This window comes from Sodiomyces alkalinus, assembly GCF_003711515.1.
Source record: "Sodiomyces alkalinus F11 unplaced genomic scaffold SODALscaffold_3, whole genome shotgun sequence".
In the NCBI taxonomy this organism is placed as follows: domain Eukaryota; kingdom Fungi; phylum Ascomycota; class Sordariomycetes; order Glomerellales; family Plectosphaerellaceae; genus Sodiomyces; species Sodiomyces alkalinus.
In genome coordinates this window covers 1782520-1807284 of record NW_021167081.1, presented here as the reverse complement: position 1 = coordinate 1807284, position 24765 = coordinate 1782520, and the positions used below count along the sequence as shown (strand labels likewise).

Here is a 24765-nt window from a genome sequence, read left to right as displayed (position 1 = left end):
TTATTATAATCTTAATAGTATCGTCGTACGACGATGCGCCACCCCCTAGGTTAAGGGGGCTCCTAGTCTCCCTGTCGCGGTGACGGACAGGTCTTTATAAACTATAGTAGTAGGCGTAGTATTATAGAGTTAATCTTCCTAGACTTCCTCTATCTTATTAGCGGTAGTAGCTATTACTTCCCGCCTCTTCTATATCGCGGTATCCATGCGGCTTTTAAAACTATAAATACGTATCTTCTTTTCCGCGACCTTTATAATATCTTCACGGCCATACTAGGTATAAGAGCGTATATCCGGCCTTATATACTAATATGCGGCGGTAGTATAGGTATTCTTATATATCTTATAAGGCCTCCTCGTTACGGGAGGGATAGCCTTTACGGACGTGTTACTACGAGGGCGCTTCTTATTATTATCATTATTAGCAGTATCCTTCGTATCGGGGAGGTTCCTAAGGGTATTAAACGTGCCTCTCCTAACTCTAGGCTTTATAGCGGTGGATTATAGGCTCTTTATATTACTAAGAACCGCACGTAGAGCCTTTACGAAGTCGTTAATCGTTAGCTCGTTTTCCGTAATCTTATCATAGTTATTTACTCAGTAGTTATTACTCTATTCCTAGGCGATAGGTCTAATAGCTTTTAACGCGTTTTCCGCCTAATAGTCTGCGCTTAATAGCTCTATAACGCTTATATATTTATAGTGTATTATCGCTATTTTCTAGCTTACCACCTAGGCGTCTATATCCTTAGGTATAGCCTTTATAGGCGTGGTATATCGTCGGTATAGGACTAGGGCTTCCTTACGGAGGTCTATAGGTATTAGTTCTGCGTACGCGTATAAGAGGGTAATCCAGGCCTATAGCTTATTTACGGTATCGTCCTATAGCTAGGCGAGGAGGTTACGTAATATAGTATAGATATTTCCTTTAATATAGAAACGTACCTCGTTAAATTCCTTCTACTACGCGTCGTAGTCTACCTTTTCCTCGCGGTATACACGGCGGTCTTATAGGTAATACGTAGACCCCTTTTTAGAGAGGTCGTTAATAGATATAGGCGTCCTAGTTAGGGGCTTTTTCGTTACGGCTATAGCCGTGGCCTTATAGCGGGCGGCCGTCTTCTTCTTACCGGTAGCCGTGGTAGTGGCCGTGGTAGCCGTAGATTCTATAGTATCCATAGCCTTATCGCCCTCCAGCGTGATAGTAGAAGACGGAGTAGCCGTGACGGTAGTAGCCGTGGCCTCCTCCGCGTTAGGGTCTACGGCGAGGGCTTCGTATTTATAAACGTTAGGTGGTATAGGTATAGGGAGAAGATAGGCGTTAGCCTCCTTATCGCTTAGCTTTAGATTAAGGTAGTTATCCTAGTAGGAGGCCGATTTACCGCGTACGGCGCGCTCCTAAACTGCCTAATCCCTCTAGTTAATAAGGGTAGTAGCGGCCGCCTTTTATTCAGCGTTAGATACGTTAGAAGATATCTTTACTAGATTATCGTTTATCGGTTAGTTAATTAATAGGTATGTTAATTAATCTCTTAATTACTCTGATTGGTGGATAATAGTTATTTAAGAGTGCTTATATAGATGTAATTACTTTTTTATAGTAGAATACGGGTAGCCTTATTAATATCTATCGTTTTAGGCATTATAAACCGGGCTTATAACTATGGCACGTTAAAATAGGCACTTAAATAATTAACTTAGTAGAGCAGAAATCTCGTGTGTGTGTATTATATTAAGTTATATCTAGGAGAGTCTCTTATACCCTTAACTTAGGTGGTGAAGACTCTATTATAGGTACTAAGTTATTTAGATTCTATCCGGTCTTTTCCGGTATCCGCCCCTGTTATATCCGAAGCCCTTAGTTATAGCGTGGATCCCTCCTGGATCCCCTATAGACCACGTCGTGGTCCGTGTGCCTATACGATAGCTCTCCTATTAGTTAGAGGTGCCCTACTATCCTCGCTTAGAAGGTGGTAGATATATTTAGGACACGTATACCCGCCCCCTTTTTCTTTCTCTTTTATATATAATATAATTATATATTTCTTAAATCAACGCTCCCTATAAGCACGCTCCTGTTAATTTAATAGTTATAAGCCCGGGTAGTAGTAGTAACTAGTAACTTCCTACTAATCTATTATCTACGTTTATTTTTATATACTTCTATAGTATTACGGAGCCCTCCTACGCTCTCTCTACTAATAATAAGCTCTTATTCGTTAAACCCTTACTCGATACTATATCGAATAAGCTCGAGATCACGGCTAAAGCACTTAGTATCCCGCGCCTTAAATCCACGCGGTAATAGGCTAATTAGATCTTCTATATCCAGTCATATACGTAAGGGATAAAGGTCTAGGTATTACTTAAGCCTAGCTAAAAGGATTAGCTAAATAACCGTCCTAAGTATATTATACCTAAATCCCTGGATTAACTACGCGAATAGTATTCCTAAGACGAGGACGACGATACTATTATACCCTTAACGTAGGAGCTTATATGCCTCGCCGAAATTAAGAATTAGTAGACTATAGCCTAGAATTAAAAGCTTAGTCGGCTTATTAAGGCGCTCGATAAGGCTAATTAATTACTTAAAACCACTATAAAGACCTCTATCTATTAATAGGCTATCGAAAAGGCTATTAAAAAATATCCTGGCTATAAAGAGAAAAAATAAAATCGATACTTTATGTTATACTATATAATAAAAGAACTTAAGAGTAGTTTCGCTCTAAGTAGTATTTATATAAAGAAAGAGGTAAGATAAGTATACGAAAAGTATCTATAAGACGCTTATTAAGCTAATACTAAAGTGGCTATATAGTATATAGAGTAGAATACCCTTATTAGACGCGTATATTAGTAAAAGGTAGCCGAGATTAAAGGACCTACTATTATTCGGAACTTCCTAATAGTAGTTAGATAGAAGTTTACGCCTATTTAGGTAGAAACTAAGCTTTAGGAGCTAATAATAAAAGAGGTTTATAGCGATAAGATTTCCGATCTTCTAATATACGGCCGCGAGTTTAACGCTATTATAAGCGCTCTAACCACGGATAGTATATGCTATAGCGTTTACGCGACCCTAAAAGACCGCTTAGATACTAATAAAGGCGGAAAAAAGCCCAAGAAGAAGAGTACTAATTACCCCTATCGACGCGAATACACTTAGAAGCTAGAGCACTATAATAAGCTAGAGTACGCTCTAACCGGAAAATACGAGTAGAGATCTAATACCTATATTAATAATAAGTGGTGTAAGAAGATACGGAAGGAGATTAAGCTCTTAAAGTGGAAGAGCTTACGCGAAAAACTATCGAAAAAGGGATAGGAAAGCTCGGAGAGTGGCGGTAATAAGGGAGATAGGTATCCTAGAAAGGTTATTATAATTATCCTGGATCCTACCCTTATCTATACTATAGAAAAGGTCCTTAGGATCTACGCCGCGCTCCGACTAGGCCTTTACCCGCTCTTGTAAAGTACTCTTCTTAATAATTACGGCGTAACTCACTTTATTAACTTAATTAACCTGCTTATTCTAGGTTCCTTTATTTCTATAAAGGGATCTATTAAATCCGGTATAACCGACTTTCCGATTATTAGTAAAGATAAATAGCTTCTTAAGGGAATTCTTAATAGACCTTTAGGTACTCCGAAAGCTAACTTAGACCTTAACGATATAGTCGTCGTGGAGGGATTTTACACGAATATTATATCGGAAGCTCTATTATATAAGGTTAGGATCTAGTATTCGGGATATAACTACTCGTTACGCTTTAGAATAGCGGACAAAAGCGTAGTCTTATTAAAGCTGCTTCGACGCTTTAATATAACTATCCTTTAGTATAAACTAATTTTATCTTCTTCTTCTTATTCGTTATTCTAACCGATACTATATAGTATTATTCCGATTAATTACGACTATTAATATATATTAGTTATAGCAGTTAATCGACTAATAAAAGCTTACCGATATTACCGACCTTCCTGCGACCCTTTATATCCGCGAGTCGATAAAGAATAGCTATAGCACTTAAGAGTAGGCTATCTTAGACTAAGCGCTCTACGAGTATTAGTTCGTAACGCTAGGAATACATTAATTAAGGGAACTAAGCGGATAGACTATAAAACGTGCTCTCGAACCTAGGCACGTTAAGTTATATCTTAATATATATTAGAATACCGCTCCCTATAATCGTTTTAGCGTATTTATTAGGATCCTTAAGAGCTACCTAAGAGCTATAACGGTATACGATATCTTCTTATAATAAAGGACGAATATAGCGGCTGGATCTACGTACTGCCTTTAGCTTCGAAAAATAGCATTACGGTTTATAACGCGCTATAAGCCTTCGAACGATAGGTTAATCGGCAGTTTATATTATATATCTATAAGATACGCAGTAATAATAAGCCCTTAATCGTTAATTTAGCAGGGGATTTAATAACACAGCTATAGACGAGTAGTCAAGAGATCGATATAGAAATCGCACTGCCCTATACCTATAAACCGAATAGAGGTAGCGAAAAAGCCGGTTAACTAATTATTATAATGTCTAGTACTATACTTAATGGAGTAGGAATTCTACTAGATAAATAGCTAGAGAGTACTAGAACGGCAGCGTTATTATATAATATAAGTCTCTTATAATAACACGGATAGAAATCCCTAGTAGAAATCCTTAACTTATAGTTTAGAGATAATACGCTGATTCCGGTAAGAGAGTATATAGCCGACCTACGCCCTGATTAGAGTGGTATTTATGCTTACGGCTACCGCGCCTATCTAATAGTAAGGGATAAGGAGGCTAGGAGGAATAGGAAACTATATAAGGTTTAACTAAGGGGATATATTAGGTATCTTATAGGTTATATTACCTATAATATTTACCGAGTATAGATTCCATAGCTTTAGAAGGTTATTATAGCGCGTAATATATAGTTTAACGAGTAGCTATTTTATAAACTATAGCTTAAAGAAGCAGAATAAATCCTAGAGCCCGAGGCGAGAAACTAGCTTATAACTTATAAAATATAAGAAGATAAAGATAACGACTTTATTCTATAGGCCTACCCTCCGGGTGGATTAATTAATAGCGTACCTTTTAGAGAATAAGTATAGTCCACGGGTTCGAACTCGGGGGTAGAAGTAGTAAAGCCTAAATTAGACGCTTTATCGCCGCTACTAGATATACCTAATACACCTAAACCGCCCGTAACAGGACTTTAAACCCTATACGTAATACCTAATCCTTAGAGTAGGAATCTTTAGGTTATAAGCGTAGAGCCGTAGTCTTCGGAGGAACTCTTAATTAATAATTCTTCCGACTAATAAGATAACAGAGTGGCTATATAAGAAGATACCGTAACCGATACGCTAGGATTATATATACTAGAGCTTAATACGGATACTTCGACGAATTTAACTATAGAAAGGAGTATATAGGCGACAGTATAAGGACTAGCTACCCTTAATCCGCACCACGGTATTAGCCGCACTATAGCGTCCGGATCTAGACTACTTATCCGACCGACTCCTAAGGTGACTGCCTATTAAAGGAAAAAGAGTATACTAGTAAAGGAAATAACGCGTGCTAGTGTAAGAATTACCGATCGCCGTGCTTAAGGAAAGACTATTCGGATTAATCCACGGATATATTAGGTAGAGCCAGATATACCTTTAACTTATACCTTTTTCTTATCTAATTAATAAAGAAGAGCGCTAAGACGAGCTAGAAGGGCTTTTAACCTTTAATTTAATAATCCTCGGAGTAGCCAATACTAAAATAAATACCTATTCGAATACTAAAAGAGAGGCTATAATATCACCGAAGCCCTTAATTAACGGTAGGGTTTATCGCGACCATCTAAAGGCTATACAAAGGTATTAGCGAGAGCTTACTAACTACCCGATACGTGAACGGTTTAAGGAAGCCGCGTAGAAGGAGGTAAATAAGCTAATTAAAAAGCGTATATAAAGAGAAATTAAGCGTTTAGAGGCGAAGTTAAAGTCTTCTCCGTTAAAGTAGGTTTTTACCTATAAGTTCGACTAAGACGAATATCTCGAACGATATAAGGCACGCTTATATATTCGAGGGGACCTAAAAGAGAGCTTAATAATTAAGGGAACCTACGTAATAACGCTCGCTATATAATCTTTTCGTATTATTATAGCCCTAGCTACTTAGTTTAATCTAGAGATTAAGTAACTTAATATCGTTAACGCCTTCGTTAACGTCTAGAGGAGTAAAATAGGAACGCCCGTTATATACGAATTTTCCGATAGATTTAAGTAGCCCGATAAGTGCTTAGAGCTTAATAAAGCACTATATAGACTACGCGACTCGCCTAGACTATAGTTCTAGACCTTTACGGCCACCCTAATAGAATGGGGGATAAAAGCTAGTAAGGAAGAACCGTGCCTATTCTATACTAAGGCTTAAGACATATTAGTTATCTTTTTTATAGACGATATTCTTATATTATTCTATAGAGATAGTGCTATAAACGGCCTTAGGATTATTAAAGGGATTAAAATAAGGTTCGAGGAATCGGAAAAGGGGGAAGCCGATTAGTTTTTAGGTATTAAGATTACTTAAGATCGCCCTTAATATAAGGTTTTCCTCTCCCACGACTTATATATCGAAAAGATCGTAGCTAGGTTTAAATTAAACGCTTTAAATACCTGCCTAATAATCCCTATTCCCGTTATAGAATACCGGAAGAGAGAAGATAAAGCCACCGCTTAAGAGATTAAATCTTATTAAGAAAGGGTCGGATTAGTGCTTTATATAGTAGTTATAATACGTCCTAATATAGTATTCGCCGCCTCTATCCTCTCCCGCTTTCTTAGAAACTCCTCTCCTAAGCATTATAAGGCGGTAGACTAAGCTATCCGCTATTTATTTATAATAAAGGACCTCTTAATTTAGTACGGATCGAGTATTAGTTTATAGGCGATAGTTATCGTAAGCGATGCCTCTTTTATAGACGATTTAGATATATAAAGATCTTTATAGGGTTACCTTATTAGCCTATTTAGGGGATTAATTATATAGAAAGTAATAAGGTAAGTAACCGTAATAACGTTTATAACCGAAGTAAAGCTACTCGTTTTAGAGTAAGTGGCGAAAGAAATAATAGGTTTAAAGCGTTTTTTTATCAAAATACGCTTTAATCTAGAATCTCCTTAGGATATCTATTATAATAATACGTAAACGATACGCTTAATAGTCGACGATAGCTTTAGAATTAAGACTAGGCTTCGCTATATAGATATATAGCGCTTTTAGGTAAGGCAGGAGAATATAAAGTGATTATTTAGAGTCGTATATCTTACTACGAATTTAATACTAGTAGACGGATTAATAAAAGTACTTCCACGATAAAAGTTCGAGAACTTCTGAGTATATCTTAATATAATTAGTGCACGGAGGGGGTAGAAAGAAGCAGTTAAAGTCGAAATTCCTACGCCTTAGGCGTACCGCGCGCTGGCGGCTTAGTTAATTTAGTAAAAAGTAGGGTATATCGTTATCCTAATACCGAAACACTATACTATAACCTAAAAGTAAATCCTAAAAATTAAAAAGATAACGTCGGAGTAGACTAGTAAAGTGAGTAAGCTCTATTAGCGCTATCCTAAGCACTATCCTACGTAATATTTACGCTATTTCCTTTAGCAGGAGGAGTAACGATAAACCTATTCTCCCGAAGAATATCTATTATAATCCCCGCGAGCTAGGAGGTAGAATTACTACTCGAAGTAGTAGCGGGGAGCTAATTTAACTCTCCCTTAAGTTCTTCCTTACGGAAAAACTTCTTATTATCGTTATCTTCTATTAACTTAATTATAAACTTTACTGTTTATTTAAGCTTAGCGAAGAACTACGTAAGATTAGTTAGTTAGAGCTTTTATCCTTAGAAATAAAGCGATAAATACACCTTCTTATTATCGTCCTCCGAGTCCTTATCGATTTTTCGGACTATAATATAGTTAAATAGAATTTTAACTAATAAGATAAGGCTAGAAAAACTATAAGTATAGGTTAGCAGTCGTAAAGCTTAATAGCGTATATATCTTTAAGCTAATACGAAATAGAGTATATAATTATAATTATAAAGCGCCTTAAATAGGGGGTAAAAACTTATAGAGGGTAGTATATATAGTTTTTATCCTTACACTTTTAGCACCTATTAGAGCGCCCAGGAACGGAAATATAGTAATTAAAGGAGCGCTATTTTCTAGAATAAATACCCTTTACGCATTTAAGACAGGGCGGTTCGAATAGGACTAGAATAAAATCGTTATCGGTATCGTTATTATTATTATTACCACTGCCCTTAGTAGTCTATTAGGAATTAGCTAAGGTCTAGAGTAATTAGATCCAGAATAAACGCGCTACAATAACTTATAGTAGTACCCTTTTTACCGGTACCCTTACCCTTATTCTTCTTAACGCTATTAGACGAAGCCTTCTTCGCCGTAGCCGTATAAGTAACCGCTAAGAGAGTAGGAGGAGCCTAAACGACGCTACCAGTTAGCACGCGCCACTAAAAATAAAGCTCCGATACTCACTATATCGCTATTATTATTATTTTTATTACTATTATTAGAAAAATTATAGAAAATTAGTTTAATATCGTTAAATTCCTCGAAAAAATAACGGTATAAGAGGTTATAAGAGGGAGGATCCAAAAGCTCTAAAACGCCGGTATAACGCCTTTAAATTATCTACGGAAGGCCCTACTATTACCTGTTTACTACTACTATTAATAGCACTTTTCCTTTATTATTTACTACTATTAGTATTATTCTTTACTATTTTACAGCTTTTATTCCTGCCTTTTAACTCGATATTAAGGGTATTACACGACCCTTCAAGACTATTTTAAGGTTAAAAATAAGGCTAGGTTAAGGTTAGGCTAAGTAATCGTTCCGCTAATCACGGCGTAATAATTAGGGGGTATATTATATTCTATCACGTAAGCCACGGTATAGTGCTCTCCTATTAGTTAGAGGTGCCTTATTATCCTCGCTTAGAAGGTGGTAGATATATTTAGGACACGTATACCCGCCCCCTTTTTCTTTCTCTTTTATACACAATACAATCATATATTTCCTAAATCAACGCTCCCTATAAGCACGCTCCCGTTAATTCAATATTCTAACTCAGTGCGATGACTTCTTAACCTCCCCCCTTTAATCCCTTTATTATTATGTTTCTTTGTGATATTTGGCAAAATATATCCCCCGGAGACAGATAAAAGGATCGACTATCGCAAGGCGTCCGACCACCTGGTGCGCGTCCAGACCGCTCTGTCAATCACTGGGGGCGCAGAGGGGGGGAGCATGCAGCTGACGGACACCAACGCGGGCTGCAGCCTGCAAGTGCTTTCAAGAGCACTCTTCTCTCAGTGCACCCCCCGTCGTCACCTTTTCTGGGCGGTGGGCATCATTTGCTTTAAATAGTAGGTGTCTGTGCGCCCTCTTTGAATCCAGTATTCGTACTTTATAGGGATAACTGACGGCGAGGCCGAGGGGATGGGAAAGTCCGTGGAGAGAGGTCAAGTCGATCCATCGGGGGATGCGCCCAGATAGATCTCGCTTATGCATGAGAGGACTTACAGCTTGCTGGTTGGTCCGGTTCGGTTAAAGACGATAATCAACCAAGGTGGCTGCAGTGGCTAAGCAGTGCATTACACTAATGACCTCGATGGAAGACCAGGCTGTGCCATAACAGAATGCCAATAGTAGGAACGCATCGAAAAAAAAACGTCCCTGGATGTCAGTAAAGGGTTGCATGGGTAGACAAGTGGAATGTCATTAACTGGCGAGAGTGTCGCATACGGAAGCGGGCCGTGATGAGACGACTTAGATGAGGACACCCGCAGCCGGTTGATAGAGTGTTGTTCCGCTTTCGTTTCCCGCCTCTGAGACATGAAGATATCAAATGACCTACAGGATGTAATTATATCTACTGTACCAGGTCTCGGTAGGTCTGTGGAATTGTGGAATGGCAAAGTCACGTTTGTGTCATCCCAACCCCGCAACGGGCGGCAGCTTATCTGCTGCCGTTATCTGCCTGCATCTTGTGAGGCGGTGAGCGCTGGGCCAGTTCAACAGAGATGCGGAGTCTGGAACTTATTGCCAACAACATCACCGCCAGGAGGATGTGACGAGAGGACAACGATAGAAATGGGGACACATGTCGATGGGGAAGGAGAGAAGACAGGACAACAGAACAAGGAAAGGAATCGGTTTTAATGAAAGAAAAAAAAAAAGGGAGGCGACGTCGTTATGTCGTAAAACAGCCTCGATCCGAGTGCGTCTGTCAGCAGTGTGTGTGTGTTGAATGGAGGAATCTTGGCAAATGGAGGAGGGGCCGACGAAGTAGGCAATTGAACAATAGCCTCAACTTCTTTTTCGAGCAATATCCCCCGGAAATGGGCTGTGCACAGCTCAGCCCAGCCATTCGCTTGCTGGTATCCGGTCTGGGGGCGATGCGATGCAGCCCCAGAGGAGGCAAATTGGAGCTGATGGACATGGACACGTCAAGGATTTGCGATTTGTTTTCCCCCGTAAATAAAACTCACATGCTTTCCACCCACAACATACCTAACACACACCATCTTTCTCTTGGCTCGGGGCTTATTTTCCGTTGGGTCGTCGATAGGAAGGCCGAGAACCCCACCATGGTGTGACGTGGGATGAGAGTTTTGGCCGGGAAACGGGTGGTTTGAGGGGCAATTGTGTAAAACGGTCATCAATATGGTCGGAAGTCGTGGCGTTGACTCTATCAACATTCTCGATAAGCATGTTATTTGAGGTACCTCTGAGAGTACCTGCTTGATGTTACAGTTTATCCCGCAAACCCATGAATGCCTGGAAACCATAACTGCGTAAGCCGAGTTTCTAAAGCCGGACATCCCTTACTCATAACATTTGCATGCAAACCGACCGCCTTGAACGTACGTTGTACCTACAGATGCAAATGTCACATTGTGCGATATGTACGAAGTACATAAGGTATGAAGTAAGGTACGTCGTAGTACTTCGTACCTCAGCACGACATTGTCCGAGGCTCATCCATTTCCTATGCCCCCATTCATTTCCCATCCACAGGCCATAAATTACCATTCATTTCGCCCCCCCAGACGGCCTCCAATGACACTACGACTGGAACGATCAAGTCTGGGCGGCGTAATAGTGAAATATCGCCTCGCGGTGCGAGTGTTGCCCCGTACGGCCCGGTGGTTCGAGTGGTGGAGCCGCCAAGCCCGCGGAGCCACCTGGGGATCCCTTGGCACCGGTCCGGGGGGGGGGTCTTGTGCGTTGCTAGGGCGGACAGACCGGGTAGCTGTTGGGAGATTCCACCGTTTTACGACCGCTGAGTGGCTGGACCGCTTGTCTGGTCCCCGTTTTTCCTCTGTATTTTGTGCTTTGTACCTTTTATACCTCTTTGTGTCTTGTGGTCGCCCCCCCCCCCCCCCCCCCGGCGTCATACGTACAACGGTATGTCTGCTTTCGGTCCTGTCTTCCACATCCTGGTCCCAGGTCCCTCATTCTTTAGCTCTCACCTGAGATGAAGGTACTTTCCTGGGAGATGATGAAAGCGGGGCATTTTGATTCTTCAGGTTGATTCAACCGATATGATTGAACGATGGATCGATGAACATGATTAATGATGAGGGGAGGGATGGTTTCGGTCGGGTCCCTCCTTCCTTCCCGACTTCTCGGTCGCGAGCAGCGAAAGGAGAAAGAAAGGAAAGAGAGACAGACAGAGACAGGGAGACAGGGAGACAGCCGGTGAGGCAACCTCCACCCACTCCAATCTGTCTACCATGTCCATGTCCTACGAAGTACCACGTCCCATCTTTCCGCCCGTCAATTGTCCAAATACCATTCAATATCTCATCTCCCCCCCCCCTTCCGCTCTCACCTCGGTCGTCGTACTCCTCATACGCCACCACCACATCATCTATCCATGCTCCTTGCTGTCGACAGACAATACCAAACATATCCGACAGTCAATTTATAGCCACACTTTCTTTTCCTGGCTGTAGAGTCTTGTCTCTCCTTCTTCCCCCTTGCCTGAACAAAAAGAATATACTCGAAAAGACACCATATCGACAAAGGAAGACCAATCTCTCTCGATGCCAGCCAACGAGTTGATAATCCGCCAATAACCCCTTCCTTTCTCTTCCCTCCTCGCTATATTCCCTCTCCGCGTTCGTCCGCCCACCGTATAACGAAGCTCGTCTCATCCCTTCATACGCCGCCGTGTCCTTTTTTGGGCATCGCTCTTGTCCTTCCTATGCGTACAAGGGACCCCTCCTGACCCCAAGCTCGAATCTCTCTGTCCGATAGCAACAGGCACTGGCTCCTCCTTGTCCACTGTGAACCGCCCGTTCGATCCTCGATCTAACTACCTATCCTCCCGCGAACCCGATCGAAGACGCTTGCTCCTGGTCAGTCGATTAGCCGTTGTTGTGTGTCGCGCGCACTGTTGTAGGGCGCCATCCCTGGCCTGTTTGACCCTCATCCTCCAGTGCTTGGTATTCGTACTGCTTGGGAGGTCCCAGTGTAGGCGACTGACACCTTGAGTTGAGCCAAATCAGTCCGCCGCCTGGGGTAAAAAAGACAGGAAAAGGAGGGGAAATATTGCATAACTACGGACCGCCGTGACGAGGAGAAGACGCGACTGTACCATCCACAATGGTGGCGTCCTACGCCGACATGACGGGGATTGTCCCCGTGAAGCTCAACAAGTCGCGTAGCAAGGCTGTTGTGAAGCCCATTCTCAAGAAGATGGGAAACCCCCAGTCAGCTAAGAGCTCTCTCGACTTGGACCGGACGTGGGAGGAGCAGATTCATTATGGCGGACATGGCTGGGGATCGAAACTTGGTTCCACTGGCACCGGCACCGGCACCGGCACTGGCACTGGCACTGGCACCAACGGCAAAGGAAATACCGGTGTGGGATGGGGGGATGGCGACACCGAGGGCAGCGTATATGGCCGGCTGGATATCGACAGCTTGGGTGGTGCCGGCGACATAAGGCCGAAACCCAGCGTATCACACGCGCGGTCAACCAGCGGCGCATCCCATGCCAGCATCGCAACCTCCGGAAGCGGCCCGGGTACCTACCGTACAGGCAGCTTCGTCCACCCTTTCCAGCAAACCCCCCGCACTTCCCTGTCTTACGCCAATTCCCTGGCCAGTGTCGATCAGCAGACCTCGCGGGACTACTCACCTACCATCACCGAGGACGAAGATCTCCAGACAAGTTCCTCTCCCGGCGCCGCCTACTACCAGCACCGTAGCGGCAACGGCAACGGCAACTGCCTCTCGAGTTCACTGGGCTCCACCAACAATCTCAACCTCAGTTCCTCCCATTCCGGCAACTGCGCTCCTGCCTCGCGCCGCCCCTCTCTTGCCAACAACCGCACTTCTTCCCTTTCAGACGTCAATTCCCACCAACCACTCCAAATTGTCACAACAAACCGCTCCAACTCAGCCTCCGGCGGTTCCCGACTCGCTCACGTTGCGAGCATCACAGATCTCAACCTCGTCATCGAATCCGGTGATTCCACCCCGATCTCCAAAAGTCGAGCCCCGTCCCAACCAACCCCCGCAGCTGCACCGGGATCACCGCCGACGTCTTTACTCACATCTTCTACGTCACCTTCCACTTCCACTATGTCGCCCCTCCGCACCTCCCTCGAGGGCTTCCGCTTGCGCTCTCGCTCAGAACTCGACCCGACTTATCACCAGGAGCGCATCCGACAGGAGCGCCAGAAGTGGGAAGACCGCGAGCGACTGAAGGAAATGAAGCGCGCCAAAGAGGAGATGAAGCGCCGCGAGCGCGCCGATGCGAAGGAAGCCCAGCGATTCGAGCGAGAGCAGGCCCGCATCTACAAAGAGGCCACAGCCCTCGCCAAGAAGGATCCGGACGGGTTCGTCACCCGTACGAGTACGAGTCACTTTAGCCTCCACGGTGCCACCGCTCCCATCACGCCTACCACCGCTGATATCGACACCGAGGCCGAGGTTGAGGCCCGCTCCGTCAATGCCGGCAGTGCCCACTTCGCAGCGAAGTACATGGAGAACTCGTACGTGCCTCCACGCAAGTCCAAGAAGGCTCGTGCCGCCCAGCGCAAGCAGAGGAAATTGCAAGCCCGCGTGCAGCACATCCCGAGGTCGACCATCGACCCAGCAACCGCCGAGAAGCTCGCCTACGTCGGCGCCATGGATGAAGACGTGGTCCAGGAGCCGGAGCCCCGCGACCAAGGGGCTCAGGGCATTGCGTTCGACATCCCCAAGCGGCCCAGTGCCAAGCGGAGGACGCAGGGCGCCTGGACCTCCTTCATGCTCTGGTTCCGGACTAGGATTCTGCGGCTCCAGACAAAGTTGGAGATTTGAGATTACCCATCTCTGACGCCTACCTGAGAGGTGTCCAGCATCAGCGCCCATAAGTCTTGGGTCGATCCATTCCTGCTGGAGCATCAATGTTTTTTTGTTCTTCTCGCCATTCGCGACAGGAGGAATATCAAAAACCCCGATCAAGAATCATTCGTCTTTCACCCCGAAAATGCGTCTATGATACACACCAATCGATGAACATCTGACCAGATCTGTTCAGTTCTTGACATTTTCGCGATTTTTTTTCTTCTTCTTTTTCCTCTTCAGTCTTCTGTTGTATGTGCGAGGCGTTGGTTGGCAGGTTTTCTGGCCCTCCTTTCTCTGGACACCATGTCGCCTTTGAGTATCTGCATTGAACAGTGGGAAAACTCCTGGGCCCGGACGGGGGCTACAAAGCGGTCGCAAGGCCTGAGAAACACTGGTTCCCTCTCGCATTGCTGCCTTTTCATCTGCTGCCGTTTGGGTATGTACGTTGGTTTAGGGTTGGTGATCTGGCTTTCTACTCTGTCTGGTAAGAAACGAGAAAAACTGGATGGGTTCGGTTTTCGGAACGGCAAACGACCAGGGCAAGAATGGCGAAGAAAATAAAGCAACGGATGGGTGAGGTGCACTTCTACTCTCGTTTTGGGCGGTCCGGCGTTCTAGGGCATCATGTGAAGCGATTTTTGGTTTTGTTTTGCCTGTTTTCTTTTTGAAGCTTTCGGACACATGTATCTGCGGGGGTCGCTTCGGCCACATCTCGTCCGTCGCTTCTCGGATCAAAGGCGGTGCGTGAAGGAGCTGGGTGAGAGCCAGCTACATAAGATGGCTTTGACAAGCTTTGAGGATGGGTACTGCCTATTTCTCCGAGTCTGAATACGATCAACCTTCTTTTCCGTCTCAATGTTGAATCGATGGAGCGGATGTCTGTGTGCCGTAATATGGTATCGTTGTAGAAGAAGATGCGACGGTGTGGCCTTGGAACCATTGTACTATCGAGTGCAGGAGCTGGTGTTCCGTATATTTCGTAACTGTCAGTCTCCTTAGGCCTTGTTTTCGTTCGCCACCTCCCCCCCCCCAATCCTTTTATCGTACAGTTATGACACAAATGGTCGCCCCAAAAGCCCGACACAAGCACAGCAGCGATATATCTGACAGGCATGATAATAAAACAGGGTACATAGACAAAAACCAAACTAGTCAAGTCCGACTTCAGCCTCGACGATCCGATTCTGCTGATGCTCAGCGCCATGACCTGTAGCAGGTCCCGCGAGCGAAAAATCCAACATGGCTCCCAGGGCGCCAAACTCGGCTAAGCGGCCTGCGCCCGCACCGCCGGCGACCCACGTCTGACTACGCAGACCGAAGGACGGCAAGTTCCTGTACCACCACGCGGCGCAAGTAAGGGCCGACCCGAGAGCCAGCGCACCGCTGGCGAGGGCGGCGGTGCGTTTGTCGAGGAAACTCCCGTCCGCCGTGCCGATTTCTGCGCGGCGCCGGTGCTCCGTGGCGTATAGGTCGCCTAATGTCGGGGTGACGCGGAGCACGTCGTCCAGGAAGCGGACGAGGATGCGCGTTCCCCCCATAGTGTCGCGGACGGCATAGGGGGTCCAGGGGAGGGTACCGGGGGTTTCGAGGCAGGTGCGTTTGATGTCGGTCGCTAGGGCGAGCAGGGCTGGGAACCGGGTTGTTAGGACTTTGCGGAGGAAATCTTGCGGGACGGGGGCGGAGGCGGCGAGGGAGAGGTAGCCGAAGGCGAGGCAGTCGAGGGAGGTCACTTGGCCGGGGCGCAGGAGGCGTAGGTTTGTGGAGCTGGTTTCGGCGTTGGTAGGCGATGAGTCGTGGCTGTTCTGGGCGGTGTGGCGGCGGAGGTCTTCGAGCACGGAGAGGGCGTCGACGGCCATGGCATGCAGGCGGATAGTGGCGGCTTCGGCGGGGGCCATCTGCTCCAAGATGCCCTTCTTGCGACTCGTAGGGAGGTGCTTGATGGCTGCGTCGAGGGCGCTGAGGTCCTTTTGCGCTGCTGCGTCGTCGTTCCCGTCGCTCAGCGGGAGGCTGGCCACGAGGTGGGATACCCTCTCCACAGCGGCGGCTCGCTGAGCTATGGGCACCGTCCAGGTTAGGGGGAAGGGGATGATGGCGCCGTAGGCGGAGCGGGTGGTCTGGGTCCAGTTCCGCGGTAGGGCGTAGAGTGTGAGGTCGAGGAGCGGGGCGATGTGGGAGGAGATGTAGGAGCTGTAAGCTACGGCATCGGCGCGTTGGGCGTCTGTTAGCTCTACATCGAGATGGTGGGTCGTCTCATGGGCAAGATGGGAGACGACGGCGTCGTAGCCCGCTGCCCAGGTGCCAGAGGCTGTTGAGCGGAGAGCCGGGAGACGATCTAGTGAGATGCTTTAGTAAGAAAGCGACGTCGTCGGGTGAAATGTGTGTCGGTGAAAGAGCAAAGCTAGGAGACTCACTCTGAGGAGTCAGGGAAGGGTCGCTGCTAGGAATGAGTGTCCATTCTGAACTGGGTAGGGTGTAGTGGAGGTAGGCAATGGCAGCCAGGCACTCGGCGTCGATGGATGGGAGGCCAAAGGCCGGGCCCCAGACATGGAGCTCAAAGGCTGGCATAGGGTGTCCCGATGAAGCGTTGGATGAGCGATGTTTGTACGAGGATCCGCTGGACGCGGCCCTGGTCTGTCCCTAGCCCCTGGGGCACTTCACGTCGTCTCTCGTTTGAAATTTGGAGGCCTGACCGTAAAAGAAAAACCAAACAAAAAATTAATTCGCCGATCTGCAAGTCCTCGTATTGATACCTTGTTGTCGTTGTGCAGTTTTTAGAAGTGAGTCCGGGATCATCCGTCTGTGTTTCTTTGGTGAGCGTCTATCGTTTCGATGTGGTTGTAGATAAACTGATGTTGAACTCGGAGGCTGAGCTGAGGGTAGGTGTGGGTCCGAGTAGGGCGAAAAGTTAAGCTACGGGTTGCTATGGGGCTATGTACTAAGGTCACGTGATTAGATATCTTAGGTAACCACCCTTATAATAGGTAGGTAAGGGTTACTATAGGGCTATATATTAAGGTCACGTGACTAAGTATCTTAGGTAACTACTCTTATAATATATATAAGGTAGGTAAGGGTTATTATAGGGCTATTTATTAAGGTTATATAACTATATATCTTAGGTAACTACCCTTATAATAAGTAAGTAACGGTTATTATAGGGCTATTTATTAAGGTTATATAACTAAATATATTAAGTAAGGAGGGGGGGGGGTCGAAGTCTACTTAGTATTAGTTACGGCCGACCTCGTAACCGACGGTAATATAGGCGGAACTTATATCGTTATCACTACTACCTTTATAAGGGCGCTTACTAGGAGAGGCAAAGTCCGATATCTACTAATAGTTAGCTATGGCGCGGAACTATAAGCGAGGGACGTGCTAACTTATAGTAAAGAAGATATAGGCGGCCTAAGTAATAAGCTATTACTCGGCGATATTAGTTATGCTATTAAGGGACCTGCGAGGTATCTCGGGGCTACTCATAGTATAGAAAATCCAATTAAAAAAAAAAATACTTAAAAGAAAGCTATAGAGGAGGAAGAAAATAGTGAAAACCGAAGAATAGTAGGAGGCTTATTTTACTACCCTTCCTACGCTACTTAGGTAAAAGGAATAACCCCCGGTTTTATATTCGGCAGGTATATTATTTATAACGAGTATGTACGCCGGCGAGGAGCTCGCGATAGCACCGCTATATAAGAGCCCTTTTATGCTATTTTAGTCTTGAAAGAATCTTGGCTGCTGCGGATTACCTCCCTTTAAAGGAGCCTTTAATGGAATCGAATAAAGGAAGCTATTTTTAGATTCCACGCGAAGCGGCTAGGGGTAATAAGAGGTCACGACCACGCGACTATAATATAAGGGCGACCTCGTCGCCTCCGGTAAGGGGGGGGGGGTATATTACGGGCTATAGCCCGTGGAATAGTCCCCGGCAGTAGCCGGGACTAAGAAGCACGGACCCATAGTAAGGCCCGTGCGATTCTATACGTACTTAGCCGTCTACACACCGCACAGACTTTTCCTTTCCTCCTTTCCTTCCTTAGTTCGAATAATCTATATTTTCGGCCTTAATACGTAAACAACTTTTAACAAGCCGTCACAACGAGGAGCTCTTTATATAATATATTATAGAGCGGGCCCTATAATAAGGCTTATTCGTTACTACTACTATCCTTCTATAAGTAGACCTTATAGTCGGCGCTAGGTGGGTATAGGGGTAAGCGTATAGAGTATAAAGGCGCGAATAAGTCGCCGAACTCTTATATAATACTCTTAGGGATATATTCTCGCGGGTCTACTAATTCCTTTATACTTAGGGCCTTTTTAATATCTTTTAACGATATAGCCTATAAACCCTTTTCCTATCCTTTTCCCCTTTAGTACCGTAGTCGTCTATCAGTCCCGCGAATATAGACCCCGTTATTAGTACTATAGCGCGGATCTCATATACTACCTTTAGCTCCTCTTCGCCTCAGAGTCGGATATCGATATTAGCTACTATATAGCGGAGCCTTTATTCCTTAGCGTAAAGGACTTTATTATTATATTCTATCTATAAAAGTCTAAGGAAAAGATCCTAGTTTAGACTTGGTATTATATACACGAAAATGCGCTTAGTATACCCTTATATATCTAGTATAAAGATTACGATACCGGCGCTATTCACCGGTTTAGTCTCCTCTAAAAAGCCTTTTAGTAATCGTTTCTTTTTATCGATTAATAGTAAGCGTATTATTTAAGTAAACTTCTTATTTATAGCGGTATAGTAATTATAACGAGTATCTATAAAAGCGTTTATTAACTTATGACTATTAACTTTTATTTAGATTAATACTAACTCGCTCCGTAATAGCGGTTTAAACTTCTCTTACTCGTATTACTCTCGCACTGTTAACTGCGGTACCCGATTTCGCACTAAAGCTACTCTTTTTCCGAGTCTTTAGTATTTTTAGGAATATCTTTAGATCCTTCCTCTTAAGGGGATATTCGTGCTACCGTATCCTTTTTACTCTTATAGTACCGTTAAACGCGGCCTTTTTTCTAGTAATTCTAACATATAATCTTCGCGTAGCGGTTAGATTTTCATTAGGTCCCCTTTAACTTACTAACCTTATTAACTTTACTTATAGCGATATCGCTATTAGCGTTCTTAGCCGGTTTATAGGCGACGGGAATTAGCCGGTACGACTTACTAATACCCTTTTATCTTTACGCGAGTATTTATACCTTATCGACCTATTTAGTATAGGTATTAGGGAGGTTAGCTACTACTAGGCTAGTATATAGCCTATTATTTAGGGCACCGTTAAAGAATAATATCTTAATATAGTCTACCTAGTTATAGCCTCCTACTTACGCTAGGTTCCTTTTAAAGGTTAGTAAGAAGCGCGCGAATAGCTAGTCGGGTTTTTGCTTTATCGCCCTAAAGGCGTTAGTAGCGCGGCCTTATTCGTTACGGTCCTTATACGTACGGTTAAGGTAGGCTATAAATTCCTTTAGGTTAAATTTACCGTTTATACCTCTATTACCGAAGAAGGTATTAACCACCTACTCAGGCTAAGTGTGTAAGCACGCGTTAATTAAATACTATGCCTTTTTATTACTACGAAATAGCGGGCTATTAAGTTTAAGTTTTAGTTATATAGCCTAGGACTAGGCGGTGTATTCTATGCGTTTTCCACTAAATGTTACGGGAACGGTAGTCTATTATACCCGGTACGAGAGTATAGGTATTAGCGGCGGCGGCGGGATTAGTATAGTAGTCTCTGCCTCTGAGGGCGTAAGTAAGGGTAAGGGCATAACGACTAGGGTAAGCGTTAAGTGCGTAGTAGGTATAAGGTATAGCTTAAGTTAAGACCTCTTAAAGGCCGCTTATAGGCTAACGATTATATTATAAATAGGGGCGATATATATTCTTACCGCTTTTTATACGCGTTATAACACGCGTTCGTCAATCTTATTATACGAGGTCTTTACGACCTGCCCTTAGCCCCTTAGTGGGCTTAGGGCGAAGTGGCCCGGACCTCCTTCTATATAAGCGTCGAAGCTTATAGTTTTATAAGTTCGAATATATAACGGCTTATTAAAAGTTATTTACGTATTAAGGCCGAAAATATAGATTATTCGAACTAAGGAAGGAAAGGAGGAACGGAAAAGTCTACGCGGTATATAGGCGACTAAGTATATATATAATCGCATAGGCCTTGCTAGGAGGTCCGTGCTTCTTAGTCCCGGCTACTACCGGGGACTATTCCGCGGGCCATAGCCCGTAATAGGATCTAAGTAAAATCGCCAACGAAAATAATAGAAATACCGCTAAAAAGCTTAGTATAGCTATGTATATACTATAATAAATAGCTAACGGCCTTAAAGTAGTGCTTATACTATATCGGAACCTTATCCTAGATAATAAGCCTTATCTCCTATAATAAGCCGGGAAGGATAGAATTCTTCGGTATACTATAGGTTAAGCTATCATAAATATATAAAGGAATTTTAAACCGCGAATAGGCCGTACGACTACACTTTAAAAGAACGGCCGCGATACCGGAGGAAGCCACGTAGAGGATAATCTCCCCGCGTAACCGGAAATATGCAGAGAGACCGTAATATACGAATATCTTCCCTATACCGCCTAGGCCCTATAGAAAGAAACGACTACTGCTAAGAGACTTAACCGTAGCTATAACCTACCTAAATATTATAGCCTAGCTAGTATTAAAGCGACGGCTAATATTCTTATATACCGCCGTCTATTCGTCTTAGTTATAAGTCTCCGTAACTATTAATATACTACTAGTTAAATAACGCTAGTTATTATCAGGTGCCTACGGCAGTAGTTATAATAGGTCCCCAGTATAAACCCATAGGGGTCCAGGTATGCCTAGTCTAAGACCCCTCGAGGCATAAATAAAGTAAATTATCACATAGTAAACAGAATAGTCCCTCGAAGTAAATAAGGTAGCCCTCGAGGAAGTAAATACGTAGTCCTCGAGGAGTAAAGCGTAGCCTTAAGGAGTAAGGGAGCGTTCCCTTTTAAGGGAGAGGCTAGCGATTAATCTAATTCTTTAGCCACCCCTATACTTTCCCGATTATAACCCTATCGTGATTATACCTGGTTTCTTACTTAACCCTATCTTTTCACTCTTTACGACTACCTATTTAATATTTTAACCGCTTTACCCTCTAAGGGCGCGAAGACCGTTAAGGAGAGTCACTAAGATATCTAACTATTACGAAATAAATAATCCTATCTTCGATTTTAACGAGGCTGCTAGCTAGTTTAAGCGATAGCTACGCGATAGCGAAACCGCCTTTATAAAGGACGCTGATAAGGAACACGATAGAAACACGCTAGGAACTAACACGGCTCCCGTGTCTGCCACCGTATAAGCGCCTATTCCTGCTTCTATCCCTGCCCCCGTACCTATTCCTAGCCTTATCGCTAGTATTACCTTTACTACTGCCTCTACCCCTGCCACCGTCTCCGTCTCTCCTATAACCATAACGGGACCCGCGTATAACCCTAACCTGCCCCTATATATAAACGTTAACCTCGCCACGCTAACAGAGAAATAACTAGACGAACGCGTTAAGTGGATAACGGCGCGGAACCACCGTAAGCCCGAACCTCGACGTCGTATTATCGTAACCCTATCAGGATCCGAGTATATCCACGATATATCAACGATATTATCTATACACGGGTCCGCTATATAGGCTAAGTTTAATTTTCCCCTTCCGAAATAGGATAGCGTGTCCTAGGCTAAATATCACACGTTTATCTAAGAAACTAACCAGCGGTTTAACCTGGATTTTTAATCCTTTCCCATGGACGCCGCGAAGAACTACTTCGTTATATTATACCTCCCCTATTACCTTAAGGAGTGCTACAGGCGGAACTACGATATAAGTACGATAGCGACTCTAATAGGGTCTAAAGGTATAAGAAACTAGTAAGTACAACTAAGGCTATAAGTTAAAAAAGTATAAGGTAATAATAAGATATAAAAGGCTAGAAATAGTTAGAAAAGAGTATAAATAACCTAATAATAACTAAATTAATTAAATAGATTATAATAAAGCTAAAAGAAAGTATTATTATTATTATTATTTATTACGCTGTTCTCGCTTAGCTAAGCTAAACTAGCCACCTGGGTAATAGTCCTTCGCTAGGTTTTAAGGGGAAACCGGTTATAGATAAAACCCCCCCGCTCTCGTTATATAAGAAAGGTTTATCGTGCGCAGCCGATACGTTATCGCTCCGCGGCCGCTATTTCGCCGTATTCCGAATATCCGGATCTTACCTCCGGGCTAGTAGCTAACGGGGGTCGGCTAGTTAGTTCTAGTCTATACCGCGCCGGTCGTGTACGCCCTTAGCGCGTGGCTGGCGCGGTTACTCGCCGCTATCCTTTCCTTTATTCTAAAACTAATAGGGTAGGTTCCCCCGCTATAATACCCTTTATACCCTCCCTTCCTTTCTTTTCCGGTAAGGGCACGGCTATACTTACCCCCTTAGCGTGTCTTCCTTTATTTATCGTTTTATTTATAAACCTCCCTTATATACTTACCGTTTATAGTAGCTATTAAGGTATAGTACGCTTTTTATACTCCCCCGATACGGTTTCTATTTTAATAGCCGTATAGATAGGTTTCTAACCTTATACCTTCCTCCCTTATATAGTTTATAGTTCCCGGGGAAGGTATAATAGCGTAAATTAGGCGTAACTACTATTTCTATAGGGCTAATTTAGCAGGCAGGGTAATTTATAGGGCTAATCCGGCGCTTCCCCCCTCCTTATAAATATCCCCCTTTTTTTCTTCTTTTCCTCTTTTCCGTTTTTCCTCTCTTTAAGCTATTATCGTTAAAGGTAAGTTTATATCCTCGCCACTATAACTCCTAAGAAAAAGGGTACCGGTACCGGAGCCTAAAAGGGTAAAGGCCCGGTAACCCTTAAGCTAACTCCTATAAGTTCTTCCCTGCCTTATTCGCGCGGCGCCCTCGCTATATTTACTCTACGCCTTATTAACTTTTATCGTTCGGCCCGACCTTATAATCGTCTCTCTATATTCCGTGCGTTATCTCCTTAGCTTAAGATTACTATACTCCTCCTTACCGTAACCCCCTTAATAAGTATTCCCGTACTATCGCTATATCCGTTACGCTACGCCCTTACTATATTAGTCTTTTTACTAACTCTCCCTAGGTGCCGGCGTAAAATATATTAAATATATTAAGGGTAATCGAAGTATTTATTCCTACGCCTTTATTAGTCTTCCTCACTCCGTCCCTATTATATAATCGCGCCGCTAACCGTTTAGCCTAGATCCCGTTATCCTATTAAGATACCGCCTATACTCTATTAGAGATAGCCGCTAACGCCCGTAAGCGCTCGATACCTTTTATAAGTCTCCTTAATACTCCCGCGCTACGCCTTTATATAGTTCCCGCGGCTAACCCTATCCTAGAATATTCGCGTATACTATTAGTCCGTTACTTATTAGTCCCGCGCTCTTTATTCGTATTATACCGCGCTTTATTATACTATTAGTAGTACGGGTAGTTCTATTATTACCGCTACGCCCTTATCGTGCGGGGACTATATCCGTAATAAAGAGATACTAGAGATTTTACTCGGGTATTTTATAAGTTCCCTTTATACTAACCCCGTTACGGCCCCGCTTCTAACCCTTCTTATAAGGTTTTCCGGTTCCCTCCTCTATAAACCTAACCGCCTCCGCTTTTAAGGAGAAGGAAGAAGATAACGAAGTTAATATTATAGATAGGGGTAAGATTAGCTCGGAGTATTCTATAAAAGAGTAAATAACTATTAAGGGGGTTTACCGGGTAATTACCGTATTAGTAGCGTAGCTTTACTATATAACGGCCGGACTAATAACTATTACTTCCTCGCTTATCCTCCTTTATAGTCCCTTATTATATCCCCGCTATGTAATCGCCTTTATTCCTCTACCTCTAATTATTATACGACACGGAAGTTATGTAGGCGGCCTAACTTTAGAAACCACTTTACTATTTACCCGCCCGCCCTTTATCTTAGAGGGCTCTAAGCTAGTCCCCCTTTATACGGAGCTACGCTCCCGCGTTACCGGTAAGGAGTTATTATAACTCCTCTAATACGTCTTTATACTATAGCATAATATATTCCGCTATTTCGTAGCCTCTATCCTTATATCTATAACGCGGTGTTACTACGTCTAGGACCCCTCTCGTAAAAAGAAAATACCGGAGACCGATCTTCTTTATCCGGATCTACGTAAGGATTAAGCTCTATAGCTTTATAAGGCCCTTATAC

General features: G+C 44.0%; 2 protein-coding genes across 2 annotated transcripts; one reads left to right on the top strand and one right to left on the bottom strand.

Annotated features, from left to right (window-relative positions):
* Positions 1-12369: 12369 nt before the first annotated feature.
* SODALDRAFT_143446 (hypothetical protein) lies at positions 12370-14661 on the top strand. Its single transcript, XM_028606813.1, has 2 exons — positions 12370-12468; positions 12619-14661. The coding sequence occupies exon 2, from the start codon at positions 12716-12718 to the stop codon at positions 14420-14422; it is 1707 nt and encodes a 568-aa protein (XP_028467817.1). The 5' UTR covers positions 12370-12468; positions 12619-12715; the 3' UTR covers positions 14423-14661.
* Positions 14662-15241: 580 nt separating this feature from the next.
* Positions 15242-17290, bottom strand: SODALDRAFT_332161 (hypothetical protein). The gene is made up of 2 exons (XM_028611631.1): positions 16861-17290; positions 15242-16781 (listed from the first exon to the last, which is right to left on the bottom strand). Exons 1-2 carry the CDS (start codon positions 17012-17014, stop codon positions 15598-15600), a joined length of 1338 nt encoding a protein of 445 aa, XP_028467816.1. The 5' UTR covers positions 17015-17290; the 3' UTR covers positions 15242-15597.
* Between the last annotated feature and the right edge of the window lie 7475 nt (positions 17291-24765).